We start from the raw sequence: 23,873 nt of genomic DNA on the forward strand, positions 1-23,873 counted from the left end.
GACTGCCTGTGTGGGGAGCCCGGCTTGCCCAGCAGTCACTTCCATGGCCGCCCATGCCAGTGTTCTCTCCTCTGTGTGGCTGTGTCACGGGTGTGCAGGCCACAGGCTGTTTCTTCCGTTAGCCAGGAGTGGACAGGCAGGTCGTTGCCACCTCTGACCTTTGTGAGCGATGCTGCTCAGACCATGTTGTGTACAAGCTGCTATTTGGCACGTGCCTTCATCGGACACTTGCCTGGGCCTGGGATTGTTGGCTCAGACGCCAGGCATTTCCATGGCACCACATTGTTTCACGTTTTGATGCGGCCTTGTTTTACCCCATGGTATGTCCATGGAGACCGGGCCTTGTGACCTGCCCCTCAACAGGATCGCCATTGCTGGGCTTTGGCCCGGGGTGGGTGGTCTCAGGACGGGAATGTGATGATCTGCGTGGGCCTGTGGTGCTGTGGGGAGCGAGGGACCAAAGGCAGCAGAGCAGGCTTCTCCTCCGGTTGGTTCCTGGGGGCCTGCGTTGGGTGGGGAGGGCCTGGGCCAGGGCCGTCTCCTGGAGGAGGCAGGGGAGGACAGCACCGGGGCTGCTGTGCGCTTCCAGGCAGGTCTTGTGACATTGGTTGTGATGCTGCCCTGTAAGCCACAAGGCCCCTCGGCCCCATGGGGCTGGCAGCGACAACAGGGAAGAGGCAAGAATTGTGTGTGGTGGGCATTTGCCCGTCTGGCCCTGGGCCCTGGCTCTTCTGTGGGGATGCTCCTTAGAGGCTGTGGCTGGTGGGCTGCTGCCTCCTCAGGCTCCTCGCAGTTCCTCAGCGGGCCCAGGTGGCAGGAATGGCCGCCTGTGGAGAGTGTTACATGCAGGGGCCCAGAGTCAGGTTTCCACTCCACACCTGGGGCATTTGGGGTGCCCACCAGCACCCCAAGAGAAGGATGAGACCACTGGGTCCAAGCAGAGCCTAGCTGTGTTCCCCTAGGTACGGGTTTTGGGGGTCCCTGGGAAGCACTGTGGGATGCCCCTGTTCCTTGCTCAGAGAACTTGGATCCAGTCTCCCTGTCCCTGGACTGAGCAGCCAAAACCAGTGTCCAGCATGGCTGCCCTCAGCTTCTGCAGAGAGGCCCCCTCCCCCTGCAGCTTCTGACAGAGTCCCCCATACAGGTGAGTCTGGCTGGCCGTGCCTCCAGGTTCCCCAGGAAGTGTGGGGTAACTTGCAGATGTAAGGAGGAGGCAAGGTGCTGCTCAGTGACACAGACTTGCTCCTGTGCCCTGGAACCCCTCTGGTCTCTGGACATCTGGAACTGGAGACGGGGATGTGCCTACCCCGAATAGCAGAGGCAGAGCTGTGGCAAGTCGGTTAGCTCTGATCACACCTGTGTGTGCACACGCGTCATCACCTGGGAGTCTCGGTCCCACCCGCTGGGGGACTGCCAGGTGTTACCCTGAAACAGCTGCCTCTTAAGAATTTTTATTTTATTTATGTCATTCACACAGAAGAGAGAAATGAGCTGAACTATCCCATGGAGTGATTCATCCCCCAGATGCCTGCGGCATCCAAGACTTTGGAAACTGCTAGGAACAAGGAGATGCGAGCTCAGGCCAGGGCTCCCACACGAATCGGCAGCTGAAACCAGAATGTAAACCCAGGCTTCCAGCATGAGACCCAGCTTTCTCTGGAGCAGCTGGTGTGGCTCTGTCTGCCAGGCTGCCATGGATGCAAACGATGCCTGTGTGGGACATCCCGGAAGGCTCTAACCTTGAGATGTGGGCAGTGAGGTTTGCATGCCTGCTTTGAGCAGGGTCGGAGTAGAGTACCACCAGGAGGGCCTCCTGTGGGGAGAGTGTCTTAGCCTGGGATGTGTGTGCCAGCCTCCCACCCGCACTCTGGCTGGCATGCACAGGGCTTTCCTGCTCTCACAGGTCAGCAGGGAGAGGACAGGTGGAAGGGCCGGGCTTCTGACCTGCTCTGCTGCCTCTGTGCAGAGACCCTTGCCTGCCCCTGCCTGTTTGGTGTCTTGCTCGCTGTGACTGGGGGACTGTGATCCCCAGGAGACAGGAGCATGCACAGGTCTGGGTTGCTCTGTGGCTTGTAGATGGCCGTCTGTGCTGGAGGATCAGCAGATTGGAACTCCATGGCAGCCAGCCTCTCAAGACCTGGATTCCTAGCGCTGGCCATGTGGAATTAGGGCAGGGTGCTCTGTGGGCCAGCACCAGCAGTGAGCGCTTCCTGGCTGCATGTGGGCCATGGCCCAGATACCTGCCCTTGCCCTGCAGCACAAGAACCAGGGCTGGAACATGCCGCCCTGTCCTGTGAACTGGTGGGCAGCAGCCCAGCCTAGAGGGATGGGGCCATCCTACAGTGAGCCTGCTGCAGCATGGTGCTGGAGTCGCTGGGCTGAGCCTGGTGCTCTGAGCTTGAATGCGTCACCTGGGGTGTCAGGGGTGCCTTCTCCTGGAGTGTGGGTGTGTGGCGGGAGGCTGAGGGAGTGGCGTTTATGTCACTGCTGCTGCTGGGGCCTCCAGCTCAAGTGGCTCTGTGGAGCTGAGGCTGGCATGGTGCTACCATGGGTTAAGCTGCCACCTGTGATGCCAGCATTCCATATAGACACCAGTTTCAGTTCCATCTGCTCCACTTTCTACCCAGCTCCCTGGTAATGCCTGGAAGACAGTGGAAAATGGCTCAAGTGCTTGGGGCCCTGCACCCACATGGGAGAGCTGGGAGAAGTTCCTGACTCGAGCTGGTTCACTCTCCAAATGATCACACTAAGCAGGGCTGTTGCCTTCCCCAGCACGTCATCTGGGAGCTGGATCTCAGGCATAGCAGTGGAGACTCACACCCACCCCTGTGGGATGCTGGGGTCAAAGGGAGCTTCCTAAACTGCCGTGCCACAACGCCTCATTGTTCCGTGTGACTGTGTATGTGCTGTGTTGATAATCTGTAGATGCTTGGCACGGATAAGATGTTGCCATTTTTGAGACCATGAGCCCAAGAACTGTAGTGGGAATTAGAACCCAGGAGGAAGAATTAACCAGCAAAGCTCTGCTGTCCCCCCGCCCCACTACCAACAGTCAGCCCCTGCTGCAGACTTTGCCTTTCAGACCGCACAGCAGTCCCCAGCCAGGTAAGCTGGCAGAGTTTGCCACAGTGGGCTCCTGGTGAGCATTGGCTACAGAAGGAGGTGGCAGGTGTGTCAGTCTGGTGGAATTAGCAGCAAGTTAGTGTAGCTTGGACTGCAGGGGGTGTGTGTGGCACCAGGTCACACCCTTTTCCTTCCAGTGGTGGTAAGAGACCCCCTAGAGCCCTGGGGAGGGCAGCCCAACACTTATTCAGGCACCACCACTCTGATGTTGTCCGAATTCAGTGCTGCTGCTCTGGACAGGGAAGGCTGGGGAAGTAGCAGGCCCTGGTGAACCCCTCCTGCCTGCTGCCAGGCACCCTCAGCCTCGAGAGGGGGTGTCCTGTGGGTCTGCTGTGCTGTTTCCCCTCCTTTGAACAGCAGATCTCTAGAAGGCACCCCTGGTCTCCATGCCCGTGGGATCTTTTATTTTTTATTAAAAGATTTATTTATTTTTATTACAAAGTCAAATATACAGAGAGGAGGAGGACAGAGAGGAAGATCTTCCATCCGATGATTCACTCCCCAAGTGAGCGCAACGGCCGGTGCTGCGCCGATCTGAAGCCGGAAACCAGGAACCTCTTCCGGGTCTCCCACGTGGGTGCAGGGTCCCAAAGCTTTAGGCCGTCCTCGACTGCTTTCTCAGGCCACCAGCAGGGAGCTGGATGGGAAGCAGGGCGGTTGGGATTAGAACCGGTGCCCATATGGGATCCCGGGGCATTCAAGGCGAGGACTTTAGCTGCTAGGCCACGCCGCTGGGCCCCTGTGGGATCTTTTAAAGCTGCCTATTCCGACCTCCCCGAATCGCGTCTGCAGACTGACTGGTGCTCTGCCAGGTTCGGCAGCAGGAGAAAGAGTGAGGCCGCAGAGCCACCTGTTCCAGTCCCAGCTCGCCGGGTGGCCGGCGACTGGAAGAGCTCTGCCACAGCAGAGCGCCTCGCTCCAGGGAGTGCGGGCTGACCCTGTGGCTCCGCCACGTACCTGAAGGCGCCATGGCTGCCCCCAGACCCCTGGTGAAGCCCAAGACCGTCACGAAGAGGACCAAGAAGCTCATCTGGCACCAGTCTGACTACTACATCAAGATCAAGCGGAACTGGCAGAAACCCCAAGGCATCGACAGCAGGGTGTGGCGCAGGTTCAAGGGGCAGATCCTGATGCCCAGCATCGGCTACAGCAGCAGGAAGACCACCAAGCACATACTGCCCAGAGACTACCGCAGGTGCACCGCGTCCAGGAGCTGGAGGCGCTGCTCATGTGCGGAGATTGCTCACAGTTGTGCTTGAAGAACCACAAAGCCACCTTGGAAAGAGCAGCCCAGCTGGCCATACCGAGTCACCAACCCCAGCGCCAGGCTGCACAATGAAGCAAGTGGATGGCCAGCTGGAGTGCATGCTTTATTTATGCATAAATAAAACCTTGAAAACTGAAAATAAATAAAGCTGCCCATTCCCAACTCGGGTTTCTGTTCCTCATCTCTGTATCCAGTAACTTTGCTGTCAAGAAAGAGTTGGGGTCTGCTGCGTCGGCATGGTTGGGCAGGTGCAGGGCTCTGCCCCCCCCACCCCCCGCCCCAAGTAGCGCTGCTTATTCTGGCAACCTGACTGTATGGAAACGGCCTCCCCTGGAGCTGTCTGCCTGCACTCTGGGGCCTGCAGCCCCTGTGAATCCAGGGTCTCAGTTGCCTGTCTCTCCTCAGTGAGGTCGCCTCACAGACCGTGGCCTCCTGGTGGCCTCTCTGATGGTGTTATCTTCCCCACAGCCCACGACCCTCCCACAAGGCACCATCAACATGAACCAGTGCACAGACGTGGTGGATGGTGAGGGCCGCACTGGCCAGAAGTCCTCCCTGTGCATCCTGACGCCTGACAAGGAGCACTTCATCAGGGCTGAGACCAAGGAGACCATCAGCGGGTGAGTGCACGCAGCGGCCAGGGCCAGGGCAGCACTGGCAGCTTCCCAGGGCCTCCCGAGTCCTCTGTGCCTCACCTCGCACGGCACAGCCACCAGGCTGCTCCTGTCTGCACTGTGCTGGCCTTGCCCCACCCTGTTTCCTGCATGCATGCGTGTTCACACACACACACACAGTGCACACAGCACACCCAGCCATGCCCCCATTGCCTGGGTACTGAACTGCCTGCTGTTGCCAACACCATTCTCTTGCCCTGTGTGGAGGCCTGGGAAGCCGGGCAGAGGGAAGGGGCCAGGGTTTTAGGCAGCTGATGTTCGTGGGGTGGGGCATAAGCCTGCTCTGCTGAGCCCGCATAAGTCTCTGTCTTCTGGGAGCCTTCGGCACAACAGCTTGCTGCCCACGGCCTGGGCTGCTGGAAGAGCTGTGTGTGCTGTGTGAGAGTCCCAGGGGGTCCTCTGGCACCCATTCAGGTCGGGAATAGAAGTGGGTGGGCATTTGCTGGCAACAGGCTGAAAAACGTAGCTCAGTGCCCTTGGGGTAAGCACATGGGTGACCCCGAACACTGCCTTGATGTAGGAGCCCCAGCCCTGGCAGCCGGGGTTGGGGCTAGGAGGGCAGACCATGGAGCGACAGCAGAGCCATCTGCTGGCAGCCACCCTGGGTAGCGTTTCCGCCTTTCCTTGTCTCAGTCTAGAACCTGCCCTGCCCTCCTGCCGCAGGGGCTTCTGGTACTCCATTATGCCTACAGCCGCAGTGCCTCCCGACTAGCCGAGGCCCCAGGAGCTGAGAGCTTAGGAAGCCCTGGGGAGGCGGGGAGTGAGCACGCTGGTTTCCAGTCCAGGTTCTGACCTCCCACAGATGCAAATACTAGCAAAAGCTTGTGTCAGGTACAAACAGGAGCCGCTTATTTAGCAGTGAGGGCCAAAGAGTTTCCCGTAAACCAGAGAGGGGTCGGGAAGTGGGGAATGGTACCAGGAGTGGCCCAGGTGAGGTGGAGAGGTGCGCCCCACAGTGTCCCAGCGTGGGAGAAGAGGGAGTGAGAGCCGTACTTCTGAGTAGGATCTCTTCCCACCTCTTTCTGAGGAGAGGATGTGGCACCCCAGCTGCAAACCTGGTGGGTCTGAACAGGCTCGCTGGTCCCGGGTGTGACAGATGCATCCTGGGGTATCGGACCAGTGGTGAGAGGCAGCACCATGTGGCAGGGTAGGAAGGTCCCACATCGCCCACATTTCAGCTGAGTGGTTACATCAGCTGTGTCCCCAAGGCTTGGACCTGAGGTTCTGCCCCCCTCAACTCACTCTGACACCTAAGTTGGCTTCACTCTCCACCATCCTGTCCTTCGTGATGAAGCACTACATTCTTCTTCTCCTTTTTTTAAATTTTTTTTTTCACTGGAAAGGCAGAGAAGAGACAGAAAGATCCTCCATCTGCTGATATACTTCCTAAATGGCCTCAGTGGCTGGAGCTGAGACAATCCAAAGCCAGGAGCCAGGAGCCTTCCCTGGATCTGCCTGTCAGCTCTGCCACACCCCTGCCCTGCAGAATTGGGGAACCTGGTGGCTATCACCTGGCCGCTCCCCCTTGGCAACACATCCGGGTGGCATTAAGCACTTCCTGCTGGCCTCCCATGAGAACTCAGGTGTCAAGGATACATTCCATCCACTCTTCCCACACAGCATCTCTAGAGGCCCCGGTGGGCTCTGCTGTGGCCAGCCCTCTCTTCCTCAGGCCTCCTGGTGTGGCCAGGTGATGGTGCCGGGCAAGCACAGTGGTGCTGGATGGAGGGGATGCCTGCAGAAATGGCAGCTGTTGCTGCAGGCTGGAAGGTGGGCCTTTTGAATTACCTCCTTCTGACAGGTTCCTGTGCTGGGCTCCCCTGGAACCCCTGCTTCTGGCCAGTGTTGCTGAGAGTCAGGGAACAGGAGCCGGCACAGTGTCCCGGAGCCCTCCCGCCCACTGCCTTTGTGGAGGCAGCCTCACCTTCCTTTGTCTTTCTGGGGCCTAAGAGAAGCAGCCTGCAGTTCCTGGGGTCCACATGTGGCCTGGCTGTGGGTTTCTTCTCTGAGCAAGTTGAGTGTTCCCAGCTATCAGCAGCAGCCCCTGAACCCGTGTGCCTCGCCCCTGCAAAAGCAGCCCCCGATGCAAGGCCTATTCCTCCCACCCATCAGTGCAGCCAGCCTGCAGGGCCTGGAGCTCAGGGGAGGATCTGGAACAGTATGCCCAGTGCCTGCCCCAGGCCTCCCTCCCTCCTGGGGAGATGACAGTGCTGCCCAGCCACACGGTCTCCCTCACCCTGCACCTTCCCAGGAGTGCTGCAAAGCCCCAGTGAGCATGCCCTGTTGTGTCCCCTTGTCCTTCCTAACAGCCCACCCAAAGGAAGGGGCCGTGGCTGAATGGTGGCCTGATCTTGGCCTGGTTCAGACATGTGGGGACTAATGAGACTCGCCTCCTGCCTATAGCCCTACACCCTGTGATGCTGGCTTAGAGGGAGCTTGCCAGCGCCTGTACCCTGAGAGGGTTCCCTGTGCAGCTCGCCCCACAGAGTGACCCACCACAGGAAACTCATCCTCAGCTCCTGCCTTCTGCCTTCCTGCTCTCCCGTCTCTGTCCCTCTCTCTGGACCCGAGATTGCCCTGGAGGGGCTGTTTTAGAGGCACGTGGAGGCCCTGGGTCACTGCTGTGTTCCATGTTCCATGGCCTGAAGTCAGGCCTGCCTCTCCCAGCCTGGGGGTCGCATCCTAGGACTGTGCTTGCTGGAGTCTGCCTGCCAGACTCCCATCGGGCACTGCCTTCCTCTGCCTGAGGCCTGGGCAGGGGTTGCAGTCCTGAAAGCCTGGGACTCACCTGGTGTGGTGGCTCCTCTCCCCAGGTGGCTGGAGATACTCATGGTCTATCCCAGGACCAACAAGCAGAACCAGAAGAAGAAGCGCAAGGTGGAGCCACCCACACCACAGGTAGGCCCTGGGGTTCCCCGAGGGAGAGAACCAGGAAGAGCCGAGAGTGGGGAAAGGGTTAGGGCAGGTGTGCCGCAGGGTTGCCTTGGGGAGGAGCTTACCGGGGGACAGCCTGCTGTGTGCACTGCTTCTACAGTTGCAGTCCAGAAGAGGAGTTGGCCCTGTAGGCAGTGGGTTTGATAGGGAGGGAATCTGGAGGGTCCAGGCCCTCTGCCAGGTGACCAGGCTGGGGGGGTGTTCCCCAGGCCCTCTCTTTCTCCTTCAGTGCCCGCTGCAGGCTCGCAGGGGCACAGGGCCCTCAAGGCTTCTGTACCTCCTGCAGTGGCTCCCACACTTTCTGAGCCTCAGCCAGCTGCCACAGTCAGCCATGTGTTGCTGACCCTGTCTGAACTCTGTGCAGGAGGTTAGCCTGACCAAGAACGAGTGGGATTGAGGTGGAGGTCCTGTGGGGCCCTGCCTCACCAGGCTTCAAGGCCGAGGAGTGAGCCCTGCCTGGGTCCCCTTGGCCACACAGCCCTCCTCCCCTTGCACTGCGTACAGCCACTCCCTCAGCTGGTGGGCATTATCACCTGTCCCATGCTGTTCCTCTCCTAGCAGTCCCCTGCAGCACCCTCGGGAGAGAGATATACACTACCCACCTTCAGAGTAGTTCCTGGGTGCTGCTGAATGGTGGTTACCCAGATGCCCAGAGCTGCCTGGTTTGAGAGGAAAGAACCCCAGGCGGAGAAACAGAGTTTAAGGTTAGGCCACACTCCCATGGTGCTGCCTCGGGAGCTCTAGTGTATGAAGGGCTGGCCAGCTCGATGTGTGGCCTGCCTCATCCTTGGCCCCTGGCACAAAGGCAGCTCCATATATGAGCCTCATCCTGGGGTTGGGGGATCACAAGCCCTCCCTGAGGGTCTGGGTGGCCTTGCTCCCAGACCTCTGCAGAGGAGGGATGGGTTCAGGGGTGGACTGTGGCCTATAGAGCAGCCTTTCCGGGGCTGAGCTCAGACCTGAGGACCCTGAGGCTGTTGCTGGAGAGCTCCACATAGAGCCCACTTGGACCGCAGTAGCCTCGGCCTTACTTTCTGGGATTGCTGACACTCTGCCTCCAGAAGGGGCCACAGGTCAGACTGTGGGGGCAGCTGAAGACAGAAGTTTCACCCAAAGGCTGGCTCATCCCTCACTGCAGCCTGCTGGGAAGGCGGGAGGTGCAGGAGTCCAGAGCCGGGCGGCTGGCCCCAGGGCTCTGTGCACCAGGATTCCTGTAGGGCCCTGCCTACTACCAGGCAGTAATGGTGAGCCTGGCCTGCTCGCTGTCTCCCCCTGCCTTGGAGCCCCTCCCAAGAGGTTCTGCCAGCAGCAGGGTCTTTGTGACCTCAGTGGCCATCCAGGGACAGTGCAGAGCCTGTCACCTCTCCCCCAGCCCTGGCTAGAGCCTGCAGGGTGTGGGCATGCAGGGGCCCGATGGTAGGCCTGACTGATGACTCATCAGCCCCCAACACTCAATTACATGGCTCCCCTGGACGCTGGTGTGGCTTTGGCCCGCTGCACCCGACAGAGAAGCAGATAGGAACAGGCCACCAGAGACTGGAGAAGGCTCAGCCCTACCCTGGCACAGCCCACAGCCTTAGGCTTCAGGAAGGGATGTGTGGGGAGGTGGGGGCTCAGGCACGCTGGCCAGGGATCTGCCCCTCTGGCTGGCCTCGTCCTCTGCACGCACGGTGTGGGGGGGTCCTAGCTCCCTGGCCAGCCCCCTAATGCTGGACCGGTCTTTGGCCACCTGCATTTTGAGTGGAAGGTCCCTAACCCAGGGAAGGGGCAGGGCAGAGGGCCCGGGGGGGATGGGGTCTGCTGCTCTGGGGAAGCCTTGCTGCAGGGCAGGAGGTGCACCCGATTTATTGTGTGCTGGCCTGGGGTCCCTGGGTTTTGGAAGCCTCGAGAAACCGTCAGGAGAAGCACTTAGCGTTTGCTTCTGCGGGACCAGCTCTTGACAGAGGCCCACTGGGTGTCTGTGTGTGGCAGTTGCCCTGGGCCTGTGGGGCGGGCCTTCTGGATTTCTGGAACTGTGAGCTCTGCAAACCTGTTGGTGACAGCTTTAGGCCGAACTTCACTTAAAGCCTTTCCTTCCCTTCTTAGTTCTCCTTGGGGATCTGTGCTGGTGGAACTGCTGCCCCCTGTTGGCCAGGTGAAGTTAGACGGTGCAGTGCACATGTGCTCATATGCCAGGTTAACAACCTGAACCCCTCACCAGGGATTTGTGTCCAGGCATGCGCCATGGTGGGCATTGTGTGTCTCCCCACTCTGTTCTATTAGGAGCGCTGTGTTATGCCTTGCAAGGGAGGGGCCCAGCCCCATGCCCGCCCAAGCTCTTCTGTTGGGGAGTCGAGTGCGGGTTCTTCGTGGTCCAGAACTGGGCTTCCTCTGCCTGCCCCTCCTGCCACCCAGGGAAGGGCAGGAATTAGTCCCGGTCCTCCTGTACACAGTGTGCCACTGGGTGGGAGTGAGCGAGGGCACTTGGCATGTGTGCATGAATTCTTCGGCACCAAGTCTTTGTAGGCTGCTGTAACAATACCTCTGTGAGACGTCTCTGAAACAATGGAGACCCATCATGCCTGAAGCCTGAGAAGTCCAGGCCCAAGGCCCCAGCAGGTACAGCGTCCGCTGAGGCTTTTTCTGCCAGCTTGCTCTCTGAGCACCGATCCCAGCCTTGAGGCTTCACCTGCAGGAGCTGGTCGCCTCTGAAAGGACCCAGCTCCAACACCCCTAACCTGGGGATAAGTCAAGTTACAGAGACATGGGCTGGTTCATTCCCCAAAGGATCACAACAGCCAGAGCTGGCTTCGGCTGGAGCCAGGAGCTTGCTCTGGGTCTCCCACATGGGTACAGGGTCCCAAGACTTTGGGCTGTCCTCTACTGCTGTCCAAGACCACAGGCAGGGAGCAGGATGGGAAGGGAAACAGCTGAAACTCAAACTGATGCCCATATGGGATGGGACTCCAAGGTTTAGCCTGCCCCATAGTGCTGCCGGTACCCTGGGATTGGGATTTTAACAGGAGAAGCTGGAGTGAATAAGCGAGCACTCGGGGTGGCAGACACGGATTCTTTCCTGCACTCTGGGTCTGTGTGCTACGTTTAGCTTCTGACGACCAAGTGGAGGGTGGCTGTAGGCACAGGGCTGGCTGGGCTCAGGTATGCTCTGTGTGAGGCAGCCCTGGCTTGCCACTCTGGGTGCCGTCATGTGAGGACGATGCAGACAGCCTGCATGCGTTTGATGTGGGCCTTTCCTGGGGCCGGGGGCTGCAGCTGAGGACGAGGCTTTCTTTCCACTCTCAGCTTCCTGAGGATCCCAGCCTCTGGCCCAAGTGGTGGACCTGTGTGTCCCTGTCATACTCTCTTCCCCAGGAACCAGGGCCCGCCAAAGTGGCTGTGACCAGCAGCAGCAGCAGTATCCCCAGTGCAGAGAAGGTCCCCCCCACCAAGTCCACGCTCTGGCAGGAAGAAATGAGGGCCCAGGACCAGCCGGACGGGAGCAGCCTGAGTCCAGCTCAGAGTCCCAGCCAGAGCCAGCCTCCTGCGGCCAGCTCCCTCCGAGAGCCAGGGCTGGAAAGCCGAGAAGGTGAGCAGCACATGCTGGTTGGATCCGGGCAAGGGGCCCCGTCCGGTCCCCACAGCCCCAGCCTCTGGTCTTGGACCTAAACCCTGTCTGTAAAAGAGGAAGGCGGTGCTTTCATGACCCACCCAAGGCATCGTGGTCAGTGTGGGATCAGGCCTCTCCTGCTCACATCGGGCCTGCATGTGTAGGTGTACTAAGCCCTGATGCTCATGGCTGGCATCGCCCGTGTTCTACAAGTACCAGAGGCTGTCCTCTTTGCCCCCGTCACGTCACTGCCCTGGCTGGAGTCAGGAGGAAGCTGCTGGTGTCACCCCCCCGTCCCCCCGCTGTGAGGCTGCCTGATGGGGTAACTGTCGCCCTCTGCCTCCGTCATCCCAGACCCTGGCTGGAGGCCATTGTTTTCTTCACGTGGCAGACACATGGATGATCAGGGCCGTGCAGGTGGTCCCAGCTTTGCTGCAGCTCCATGGGAGCCCTGGGCAGAGGTGTCGCCATCTTCCCTAGGTGGCCTACGCCCATCCGTACCACAGACACGAGTCTCACTTCTGCCAGTCGTGCATCCTGACCTCCCCCTAATGTTCGGGGAAAACAGAGGGCCACTTGGCCTTTGGCTGTCTGCTTGGTATCTGTTGGAAGCCCCTGTCAGTGTCCTTGTCAGGATGGCCTTTGCTCTCCTGGCCACACGGCAGACCAGGCTGTGAGGAGAGATGGGCCAAGAGAAATGGACATCAGAACATTTCATTCCCATTCTGTGGTCTGACTTGGCGTGCACATCACATGTTAGACTCACAAGATAGGCTGTCTCTGCTTGAATGCCATGTGGGATTCTGTTTAATTTGAAAGGATGACAGAGGGGATGTTTCACTGGTTCACTCCTCAAGTACCCACAACATCAGCGACTGGACCAGCAGCTCCAGCCAAATCTCCCATGTGTTGGCAGGGACCCACGCCGTGTCTTGCCAAGCACATGAGCAGGGAGGTGACTCGGAAGCAGAGGTCTGAGTCGATCCCAGCACTGTGATTTGGGTGCGGGTGTCTCAAGCAGCCACATGGCCCCTCAGCCCCCAGGTCCCAGGCATGGGCTTTCCAACAGCCCCAGGGTGTCCAGGCTGCCATGGGCTGACTCTCCTCACTTGGTGCCTTGCAGAGGAGAGCACCATGAGCAGCGACCGCATGGACTGTGGCCGCAAGGTCCGCGTGGAGAGTGGCTACTTCTCCCTGGAGAAGACCAAGCAAGACCTGAAGGCTGAGGAGCAGCAGCTGCCCCCGCCGCTCTCCCCTCCCAGCCCCAGCACCCCCAACAACAGGTACAGTGGCCATGAGTCACCCTCCCAGGAGCTCTGCCGTCCCCTTGGCCCACCAGGTCTTATAGCAGCCGGCCGCATGGTCTGCAGCACCTCCCTCGGCTCCCTGGCTGTGGCCAGTCGGCCTTCCACCTACACGGACTCTGGCTGCGCTGGGAGGCAGGGGCCTGAGAGACCGGGGAGCGCCTTTGCCTTCAAAGCCAGCAGGCAGTATGCCGCCCTGGCCGACGTCCCCAAGGCCATCCGCATCAGCCACCGAGAAGCTTTCCAGGTAGAGAGAAGGCGGCTGGAGCGGAGGACTCGGGCCCGGAGCCCTGGCAGGGAAGAGGTGGCACGTCTCTTTGGCAATGAACGGAGGTAAGGAGGGCATGGGGCGCTGAGCGGGCACACACACACATGCACACACGGGCTGTCCTTGTGTGTATCCCCTCTAAGGCTGCTCACACACACACATTCTGCCCTGCCATGGGTGCACACTGGCTCTTTACAGACATGTGTATAATGCGCACATGCACACAGTACACTTACACATATACACATGTGCAGGCGTATTATCACACGCACAGCTCCCACAGGGAACACACCTCCTTTGGACCTGTGTCCTTCCCTCTGGAGAATTCAGCTCCTGGCAGCCAAGTGCAAGGTTTCTGAGCCAGAGCCCTGCAGCTTCTTGTCTCTGCTTCCCAGAATCAGACGTTTCAGCCCCTGCTGGGTTCTCAGCTGTCTGGGCCATGTGGGGTTGGGTGGATTGTGGGTGTGTGGGAATGGGTGTGGGGGACATGCAGGGACAGTGTGTAGGAAGGTAGGGCAGGCACAGTTCTCTGAGGAGCTACCTCCCCAGAACCACAGGGAAGCCAGTGACACCAAGTGTGTCCTTGAGGTGTGGGCCAGATGAGGTGATGGAGAGCCCTTGTTCCAGAGAGGATGGGTCTGGACTGCCTGGCAGAGCTTGACTCCCACCCGAGAAGAAGCACACTGCTCGCCAGCCCTGCCTTTGCTCTGCTGCCCTAAGCTGCCTGGAGCCAGGGCGGGCTCAGCTGTGAGGCTCATGAGCCACACCAAGATGGGGAGCCCGCCTGCCCCTGCATGTGGGAGCTTTGCTCAGCCACAGCTCGTGACACACAGCTCATGTTGAGGCTTCCCAAGCAGTTGGCTGTGTAGGAGGAGTTTCAGAGCTGGGTTCTGGAAGTTTCCAGAATGGGCAGTGGGTTCTGTTCCTTGAAGCACAGATCAGAGGAGATACTGTTGTCTCCTCACTTTGTGGCTCTTGGCAGATGTCCTGGATGGGAGGGACGTTCTGGGCTAGGGACAAGGTGTTTGAGCAAGGAGAGCAGCAGGCTTCTCAGAGGGAGGCCATGGAAGCCGAGGGAGTGCTGAACGGTGTCTGTGCAGCCTTGGCGGCTGGGCTCCCTCAGTGTGACCCGGGGCTGGGGCCAGGCTGCCCCTAGCAGCAGCTGAGGCAGTGTGGAGGCTGGTGGGGGCACAGGGGCTTCACGCTGCACCAGGGGCAGTGTCCGACCACAGAATGGACGTGAGCATACCTGCTTGGTCTTGCTGCCGCTCGGGGAAGTCAGGCTCCCAGCCAGGGCCCACTGCTGCCTGTAGGGCTTGGCCTGTGCATGCTCTTGGTCCCCGGGGCACCCGCTCTGCTGCTGATTCTGGAATGGCGCTTTCTCTCTGGCCTGCTGATGTCTGACTGGCTGCCGCTGCCCTGGGGCCCCGCTCTCTGATCCCGAGCCACCGGAGCAGAAGCTGCACAGCAGCCTGAGAGGGTACACAGCTGCCTGGACGGCGGCGCAGGGCCCTGCAGGAGGGTTCCTTGAGCCACACCCCTGTGAGCAGTCCCTTCCCAGCCCGTCGAGCCCTGGCTCCTTAGATGCTCACAGCCCTCGCCAAGGATTCCAGGTGGGGAAGCCAGGGTCCACACTGGACTGCGGGTGACAGTCGGTCAGGTCCCCTGTGGTCTCGCCCTCTCACCTCCTCTTAGTGCCCAGCCAAGGGGGCATTTGTTGTCACTCCTAGCCTTCCACTCGGACCCCATGCACCACTTGCTGTTTGCTAGGGGCTTTATATGCCCCAGGGTCAGGCAGAGGTGCCCTCCAGCCAGAGTAACCAGACATGGGCCCATCAGTGGAGCCAGGGTCTTTTTTTTTTTTTTAATTGGAAAATCAGATATACAGAGAGGAGGACAGGGGGGAAGATCTTCTGTCTGATTATTCATTCTCCAAGCGGCCACAATGGCTGGAACTGAGCTGATCCAAAGCCAGGCGCTTCTTCCAGGTCTCCCACATGGGTGCAGGGTCCCAAGGCTTTGGGCCGTCCTCAGCTGCTTTCCCAGGCCACAGGCAGGGAGCTGGATGGGAAGCAGTACCGCCAGCATTAGAATCAGCGCCCATATGGGATCCCAGCTTGTGCAAGGTGAGGACTTTAGGCCCTGGAGCCAGGGTCTTATTCAGATCCCTCTGTCCCAGCTGTAGTCACCCAAGTTTCCCTTCTTTGCCTGGTGATGTGGCAGCTTCCTCAGCTTCTCGCGCTCACCATGCCTCCCGCCCTGCCCCCTACCTTCACTGCTGAGTCGGGCAGGCTTGCGTGGCACAAGTTCCCTCCTTGCAGTTGTGTGTGGAGCCAGGGAGGGGCAGCAGAGAGCCCACGGGACCACTCCCGCGGCTGCTCTTCTACTAGCTGTCCACTGCAGAGGGCTGCCGCTTGGGAAGGCACGGCTGTCTCCTCCTTCCCCACAGCATCAGGTTCTGGTCTTTTGAGGGTGAAGCCGTACACTCCCTGTCCCCAGCCCTGGCCACCCACCCAGGTATCCCCAGGAAGGCTGACCCTAGGCCTGGTAAGGAGGGCTTGGCAGGCACCTCAGTGTGTGCCCCTGTGTTCTATGGATGATTTGGATGGGAAGTTGTCTGGCCCTTCCCCGTGACTCACTCTCCAGCCTTGTTCTCTTCCAGGTCTTGCCCTCTGCGCCCTCTGCTGTGCCTCCTCCGCCCGCTTCGCTCCCATCTCAGCTCCGGCACTTCATCACCTGACGAGGCCGCCAGCCTTGCCCACGAAATCAACCTGCTTGTTTTTGTTTTGATTTGGAGTTTGATTCCTTTTACCTTTTGGCGGAAGCAATGTTAATTCATGGGCTTCTTTCTTGCTGCATTTTGGGTGCCCAGGGTGGGGGCTGCACCTGATCCGGGGGGACGCAGGGAGCTCGAGGGCCCTCTGAGGTGGTGGGTTCCTTTCGATCATGCCTGTGCCTCTGGAGAGGCTGCTGGGTGCCAAGCAGTGTGCGTGCCAAGGGAGCCCACGCCACAGAGCCCATGGGGTCCATGCCTGTGGGGGCGCAGGGAACACTTGGCACCCTCCAAGGTGGCCTCGCGGGGACTGAGCCACCTCGGGGCTTGGGAAGGACCTCTCCCGCCGCAGCAGCCATGCATCCTGTCTTGCAGGAGGTCCCAAGTCATTGAGAAGTTTGAGGCCTTGGACATTGAGAAGGCAGAGCACATGGAGACCAATGCCTCAGCTGTGACCCCACCATCGAGTGACACGCGACAAGGTCGCAGCGAGAAGAGGGCATTCCCTAGGAGGCGGGTGAGCACCGAGGCCCAGGGAGCCAGGTGGGCCAGCCCTGCCTCCTGGCAGCGTGGTGCACCCTGGCCCTCACGCTGGGGACACACATGGGCCAGCCAGGCTTCGCTCTCTGAGCTTTCTTTCTCCAGGAACTTCTTGAGGGCAGAGCCATCTTGTATATCTCTGTCCTGAAACTTCATCCATCTTCTGGAGAGACACACTCTTGCAATCTTAGACGCCAGCTTGACCCTGCTGCCTGTCCGTGGCAGCCCAGCAGCAAGGCTACCCATGCCAGCTGCCTTCCTCTTTCTTTGGAGTGGCGGCTGCACCCCTCCTCCACTCCCTGGCCCTCCTGCAGTCGTCTCGTCTTCAGGCCACCTTGTCTGAGTCCATCTTCCTTCCTGGCTTCTCTCTTGCTCGTGAGGTGTCCAGTATTACCTGCGTGCCGCTCACTGCCACAGAGCTGTGACCCCATGGAGCTGGTGAGGATGGCAAAGTGCCATTCTGATGGCCAGTAGTACCTGTGTGCCACTCACTGCCACAGAGCTGTGACCCCATGGAGCTGGTGAGGATGGCAAAGTGCCATTCTGATGGCCAGGGCGCTTGAGGATCTGAATCATGCCTTGCCCTGTTGCAGACTGTGCTGAGAGCCTGGGCAGCGCTGCTCCTGTGCAGGAGCAAGGCCCTTCTCTGAGAGCCTGGGCAGCGCTGCCCGTGTCCAGGAGCAAGGCCCTTCTCTGAGAGCCTGGGCAGCGCTGCCCCCGTCCAGGAGCAAGGCCCTTCTGCTCTGGGCAGGTGGATGGCCCTGGCTTGCCGGCCCATGCTTCGCCCGCATTGTTCTGGGCCTCTCTGACTGGCGGCTGCTCTCTGCCACAGGACCTCACCAGCGAAGCCCCCACAGCTCCGCTCTCAGACGCCACGACCTCCCCCCTGTCTCCACACCGACGAGCCAAGTCACTGGACAGGCGGTCCACGGAGTCCCCCATGACGGTGAGCCGGGAGCCACCTTCTCTGCACACCTCCGTAGGCTGGCCATCCTGTCATTCACGGCCCTCGTGTCTGTGGGGAGCCCACCCACGGACCTACAGGACATCAGCTTCCTGCTCTTGTGGGCCTGGCCGAGCCCTGGGTGTCCTGTAGGGAGGTCCCCTACAGTGAGGGTCTCACTCCCCTTCTCCTTTTGTGGTTTTAGGTGCTTGTCTTGGTGGGGCTTTAGCAGCAGGGACTGTGCTGTGCCAGGAGCTTGTCCTGTTCTCAGCCATGCTGTGTGGGAGAGGGGCCTTTCCCAGGTCCCCCGCCCGGCCCAGTGGCCTGCACACAGTGGCCCACGTCCTTGCCTCTCCAGGCAGTCTCCTGAGACTGGGGCCGCCTCTGCCTCTTACCCCAGACACAGCTCAGTTGGAGCTGCTCAGAGAAACCCCAGGCCTCTCTCCATCAAGTTGCTTTCAAGGGCATGGCCCTGGGTACAGACTGAGGAGCTTCTACTATTATAGACCTTCAAGTGATGGCATAAGGGCCATCTCAGGTGGGGTCCTCAATCCTCGGGTTCCTTGCCTTCTGGCAGGTGGGGCCGGGCTTGCTCCTGCTCTCATCACCCCAGGCCCAGCCTGCACAGCCCCCACGGAGACTTCCCTGCCAAGCTGCGTCCTGGCTGCAGCCACACGTCACCCATTCACTCTGAATCCCTTCTGGTCCCAGGTGTCTGCACACCGGTTCTGGATCAGAATGGGCAAGCAGGAGTGCAGAGGGGCGGGGGAAGGCCAGCCTGCCTTCTGGGCTGCTCCTTGCCATGTGGGTCACCTCGTGGGAACGGTACCTTCATTTCCTTCCTGTCTGCTGCCCTGCCTCTTGCCGGGTTGGTTGCTGTCTTGCCCATGACCTCAGTGGCCTGTGAGTCCAGGCCAGGCTGCTGCTTCCTCACCCAGATGCGGCGGCTGCTGGCATCTGTTTTTGGTCTTCCTGGGCTCCCATAGGACCCTCTGGGTGCTCCTTACCGCTGCCCCCATGCTGCCTTCACTTCAGGGCTCAGTGATTCCATCTGTGCTGTCTGCCTCCACACAGGCCACATGGGTAGCTCTCGGGGTATCCCGGACCGCTGAACACGGTGGCCATCTCCTTCCCCCGAGACGTGTGTGCCTGAGGACAGCACCCACGGGGACTGGGGGCCATGTCTCTTCTGGTCCCCATCTCATCTTCACAGAACATGGGCCCTGTCAGACACGCCCATGCCTGTGCCCAAGGCCCCAGGCCTTCACTAAGTTCTTTTTCTCTCCCTTTCTCAGCCCGACCTGCTGAACTTCAAGAAAGGCTGGCTGACCAAGCAGTATGAGGAGGGCCAGGTGAGTATGGTGCTGGCCCTGGCTCCCAGCAGCCATCTTGTGGCACCGCTGCTGAGAGGTACTTCCGACTGGCCCCACCAGGCCTGCTGGTGCCCACAGGCACGGGGACATCTTCCAACGTGATCCTCTGCTGGAGGTCCTCCCGAAGGTCCCCAGGGGCCCAGTCCCCCAGCGCCCAAGAACAGGGAAGGGCTCTGTTTCTGAGGCTGACTGGTGTTCCATATGAGGCCTGCGGCCACCAAGAGACTAGTTCTGCCAGGATGGCACCACTGGACCCCGAGAGGAACAAAGCTTGCGTTCTTGCCCTAATGTGGGCAGAAGGACCTGCTTGTGGCTGAACTGTGGGCTACGGGTGTGCACGGAGTCCCTTCCGCCCCACCCTCAGGCTCCTCTGTTACTTCCCAAGCCACTGTGCCACAAGGTCCCATGTATCTGCTCCATATCCAATGCCCTTGGCCTTGCCTGAAGACTCAAGGGTCCCTCCTTGCCAGCCCGTGAAGACTTGGGACTCTGGTGGGTTAGTTTGTTCCTGCTTCCTGCAGGGGCATGCGCCCATCTGCTTAGCCACCAAAGTGGCCGTGACTTGTCGCCACCACCTGCAGAGGGAGTTGCCACTTTCACAGCCACCTGTGTGTTGTGATGGGTCCAGCCAACTGCCTGCAGCCTGCGAGACTCTGCTGGAGGCTGCAGGGCACTGGTCACACTCCCTGTGGGCACACAGCCTTGCTGGGGTTAGCCCACCCTTCGTGCTGGCTGGTCGTGGGAGGAGCTGCTTAGCAAGCCCCAGAGGTCGTGCGCACCTGGCTGCCTGTGTCCTGGGCCGAGCCCTGTGTGTGCCGTCTGCCCTCTGCTTGCCGTGTGCCCAGCGGGGCCCAGGCCTGCGGCACAGGCAGCTGGGTGGGCTTGAACCTGCCTCCCATTTCCCTTTCAGTGGAAGAAGCACTGGTTTGTCCTCGCCGACCAAAGCCTGAGATACTACAGGGATTCCGTGGCTGAGGAGGTGAGTGGGCAGCCTTGCCAGGCGTCCAGACGTTGCCTGTGGTCGCTGCCTCCTGCTGCACTTGTGCCCCTGTTTGTCGCTCTGCTGCTGTGGGGATGGCGGCTGATTTGCCTAAGGACACATTAGCCTCTGAAGGTGGTAGTTTCCAGCAGCTGCTGTTTCGCTTGTTCTCTGAAACTGATTGAAACTTGAGCTTCGGAGAAGCAGTTGTTTTTCTGTAGAGACGAAGTGAACCGACGTGTAAGGCGAGTGGAGCCTAAGCTTGCCCTGTGCCCTGGCCAAGTACGGGAGAACCAGGGGGCTGTGGCCACTGGAGGGTGCTGATACTGTAATCAGATACCAGCCAGAGGGGCTGCTTCTCCCCGCCTACACCCAGTCAGCTTTCAGAAACATTGGGCGATTCTGTAATTACCTTCTTCCCGGACATCTTCCTTTGGAACCCTTCCTATTCATTTGGGTACAAACTGCCTTAAGTTAGTCACCCCATGAATTTGTCAATACAGGGAAGGAGGGAGCAGTTCAGCAGCCATTCTTGGGTGGTATGCATGTGTACACACACACAGGTGGACGAGTACCCAGTGTACACACACCACACACAGAGTGGACATGTGTCCAGTGTATACACCGCGTACACACAGGACACAATCCAGTTATATGCACTGTACACACAGGGTGGACACACTGCACCTGGGCACACAGTGTACACGTGGACAGGATGCATGCTGTGACCACAAAGTGGACACAGTGACCAGGGGGTGTGCACACACGTACCTGCGTATGCATGAGTATCACAGGCCTGGACAGGGTGGGAAAGGTGCCCATGAACGGAGGCAGGCGCAGTGGTGTGTGGAGGAAAAGCATGTGTATTTGGTTGTGTGTGCAAGGCATCTGGGTAGACCCTTTGATGGGAGCAGGGATGGCCAGAACCAAGTGTGCACATTTCCTGGGAGCCAGCAGGAAGCTCAAGCCTGAGACGTAGGCCATGCCAGAGAGACAGGAGCCCTTGATGAATGACAGGAGAGCTTGCGAGGGCAATGCCCAGCAAGGCTTGGGATGTCAGGCTCCTTTCTTCTGAAAGCTCAGAAGCACCCTGGCGCTTCGGAGTGTCCACTGTGGTGATTTTCTCATACCGACGTGCTGATGGGACAGATCTCATGGGGACAGTCTCAGCCATGTTGGATTTTAGCTGGTGGGCCTGTAAGAATCTCGGTTTCCCACTTCCACAGAACCGGAGCAGGGTGGGGACACCAGTTCGTGGCTCGGGTTGGGCAGCACTGCAGGGGGTGGCAGCAAACGCCAGCTTCCTCTGTGCTGCCAGCTGCAGTGGCATAAAAGCAGTAGCAAGTAAAGCTGCTAGTACCTGGACACAGTTCACACTGCACAGCCAGACATAGGCTCCTTAACTGGAAGTGATCCTTGGGCATCAGCCACTTAACTGATTTTAGGGTCTAATCTGTGGGGTTGGTGTTGTGGTGCAGTGAGTGTTCTTAGACACGGGCACGCTCACACTCCCTCTCACACTTGCCCTGAGGTAGGCCCGCTAGGGAGCGGCTGTGTGGAGGGCTGTGGCTCTCATGGATAGAGGTGGTGCTAGGGTGTCTGAGCAGGGCAGATTGCCATGCTGCAAGCCAGCAGGCTAGGACTCCGGACATGGGCTCCTGTCAGGAATCTCCTGACTCCTTCTCATTTCTCTCTGCAGGCAGCTGACTTGGATGGGGAGATCGACCTGTCCACTTGTTATGATGTCACAGAGTATCCAGTCCAGAGGAACTATGGCTTCCAGATCCATGTGGGTGTGAGAGGGAGAGGGTCTGCTTTCCCACATGTGACAAGACCAACCCCTTCCCCGTAGCACCGTGTCCTTCCCCGTAGCACCGTGTCCTTCCCCGTAGCACCGTGTCCTTCTTGTAGCACCAACATCTCTTTTTCTTTCTTTCTTTAAGATTTATTTATTTTCTTGGAAAGTCAGATATACAGAGAGGAGGAGAGACAGAGAGGAAGATCTTCCGTCCAATGGTTCACTCCCCAAGTGACCACAACGGCCGGTGCTGTGCCAATCTGGAGCCAGGAACTTCCTCTGGGTCTCCCACACGGGTGCAGGGTCCTAAGGCTTTGGGCCGTCCTCGACTGCTTTCCCAGGCCACAAGCAGGGAGCTGGACAGGAAGCAGGGCCACCAGGATTAGAACCGGTGGCTGTATGGGATCCCAGCGCATGGAAGGTGAGGACTTTAATCACTAGGCTACTGCACTGGACCCAAAATGCGTAAATCTTTAAAAAAAAAAAAAAAAGAGGGGTCGGCATAGTATCATAGTAAGTCAAGTTTCCACTTGTGCTGGTGTCCGTGGTTGGTGCCAGTTTAAGTCCCAGCTGCTACACTTGCAGCCCAGCTCCCTACTGATTTGCCTGGGAAAGCAGCCGAGGATGGCCCGAGTGCTTGGGTCCCTGCACCGAAATGGGAGACCCAAAAGAGCAGCCCAGCTCTGGACATTGTGGCCATTTGGAAAGTGAACCAGTAGATAAAATATCTCTGTCTCCCTCTCCCTCCTGCCTCTGTAGCTCAGCCATTCAAATCAATCAGTCTTTAAAAATAAATGAAGCAGCTGAGACAGACACCATATGGGATGCTGGCATTGCAGACGGCAGCTCTGCCTGGTGCCCTGCAGCGCCGTTGTTAGTAAAATGCTTCTCCCTGGCCATTTTCTCTGCTGCATGAATCAAACACATCCCAGAGTCGCCCCACCCCATGGCAGTCACCCAATCAGGACATCACTTTCTTAGTGGGAATTCTCTGGACAGAACTCGGTATTGGTGTCACTGTAGCAAGGGATGTAAGTCAGAACTTCCCCGGGGTAGAGAGGCATAGGGCCGAGGTCTGGGGAACCTGGCACAAGGGCCATGGCACTCAGGGCAGCTGGAAGGGTGCCCGCAGTGCTGCGAGGAGGCGGTCTGGCCTTTCTCCCCGCTCGCCTTTGTGCTCCCTGCTGGGGCCTCTGCTGCAGGTTGGAGGTGCCGGCCTCCCCAGACAGCCCCTGACACCCCCCTGCCTTGTGTGCAGACCAAGGAGGGCGCGTTCACCCTGTCGGCCATGACCTCCGGGATCCGGCGCAACTGGATCCAGACCATCATGAAGCACGTGCACCCTGCCACCGCCCCGGACGTGACCAGGTGCGCCCAGGGAGCCCGCCACACACCGCTTGGCACTGCCCTGTGATCTGCTGCTGGCTAACCTAGCCTCCCTTCGGCTTTTGGGGTTTCCCACCTTGGCTGGGTCGTTCCGCGAATGGCATCTGTGGCCGTTGTCAGCTTGGAGTTCTTGAGGGTCTGTGACTGTGCAGCGGGCGTGCAGCCCTGTGGTGCCGTGGCCGTGGGCCCCCACTGCAGCGTGGCTCCCCTGGGTCTCATCTTGGCCTCACTCCTACGTCTGTTTGCTTTCTATGCAACCAGGAAAGGCTTCTCTTTGAAACTCTCGGTGCTGATGCCCAAGTTGGAAAACTGTGTTCTCTCCTGTGTTAGCGCTCTGTGGTTCGTATGCCTCGCGACGCGCTGCATGCCTGCTCCCTCCTGCCCCGCAGCATCTGTGTGAGAAGCGCGTGGAAAAGGTTCCAGCGTGCAGGGCTGCTGCCATGGTGGCCGGGGCTGTGGCACCCCCAAGGCCGGCCTCTCTGGCCTCATACTTGGATCACACCCAGGGAACTTCCTGGGCGGGGGCAGTGAGGCAGCAGCAGGTGCCCGCCTCTGGGCGCTTCGCCACATCCAGGCTTTGTCAGAACCTCCTGCTGAGTTCCCCACACTCTGGGTGAGAAGTGAGGGCTGGAAGCCCAAGAGAGGTCTTCACTCTCCTCTGCGCTAGTCCTTGGTCATTCGTTCACAGAGCAGGTGATCCCGAGTGGCTCTGCCTGTACAAGGTCAGGCCTGGTGGCTCTGTGTGTCTCGGGCCCTGGGAGGAGGACACCTGCCCACGTGGCTGGGCAGGAGGCACCCTTGGCTGTCCCGCGTGGCCTCTGCCGCTGCTTCTGTGTCCCTCGCTCAGCTGGAACTTGAGGGACCCCTCCATCTGCTCGGCCTGTGAGAAGCGCTGCTTACAGCTGACTAGACTACCCACAGGCAG

The 23,873-nt window shown here is 59.5% G+C and overlaps 1 protein-coding gene and 1 pseudogene across 7 annotated transcripts in view; both read left to right on the forward strand.

Annotated features, from left to right (window-relative positions):
* Window positions 1–23,873, forward strand: part of MPRIP (myosin phosphatase Rho interacting protein) — a 96,313-nt gene that overhangs the window by 52,969 nt on the left and 19,471 nt on the right. For 3 of the 7 annotated variants that reach the window (XM_058676584.1, XM_058676585.1, XM_036496177.2), the window contains exons 4-13: window positions 4,859–5,010; window positions 7,878–7,962; window positions 11,350–11,563; window positions 12,708–13,221; window positions 16,305–16,446; window positions 17,302–17,415; window positions 18,708–18,764; window positions 19,696–19,764; window positions 21,464–21,553; window positions 22,821–22,930. In XM_058676584.1, coding sequence (XP_058532567.1) covers window positions 4,859–5,010; window positions 7,878–7,962; window positions 11,350–11,563; window positions 12,708–13,221; window positions 16,305–16,446; window positions 17,302–17,415; window positions 18,708–18,764; window positions 19,696–19,764; window positions 21,464–21,553; window positions 22,821–22,930 — 1,547 coding nt within the window. The remainder of the gene's footprint in view (window positions 1–4,858; window positions 5,011–7,877; window positions 7,963–11,349; window positions 11,564–12,707; window positions 13,222–16,304; window positions 16,447–17,301; window positions 17,416–18,707; window positions 18,765–19,695; window positions 19,765–21,463; window positions 21,554–22,820; window positions 22,931–23,873) is intronic. The other 4 variants (XM_058676587.1, XM_058676588.1, XM_004599647.2 and 1 more) reach the window with 2 other exon arrangements.
* Window positions 3,941–4,644, forward strand: LOC105942608 (large ribosomal subunit protein eL32-like; annotated as a pseudogene).

Source organism: Ochotona princeps, chromosome 17, assembly GCF_030435755.1.
Source record: "Ochotona princeps isolate mOchPri1 chromosome 17, mOchPri1.hap1, whole genome shotgun sequence".
Classification (NCBI taxonomy): domain Eukaryota; kingdom Metazoa; phylum Chordata; class Mammalia; order Lagomorpha; family Ochotonidae; genus Ochotona; species Ochotona princeps.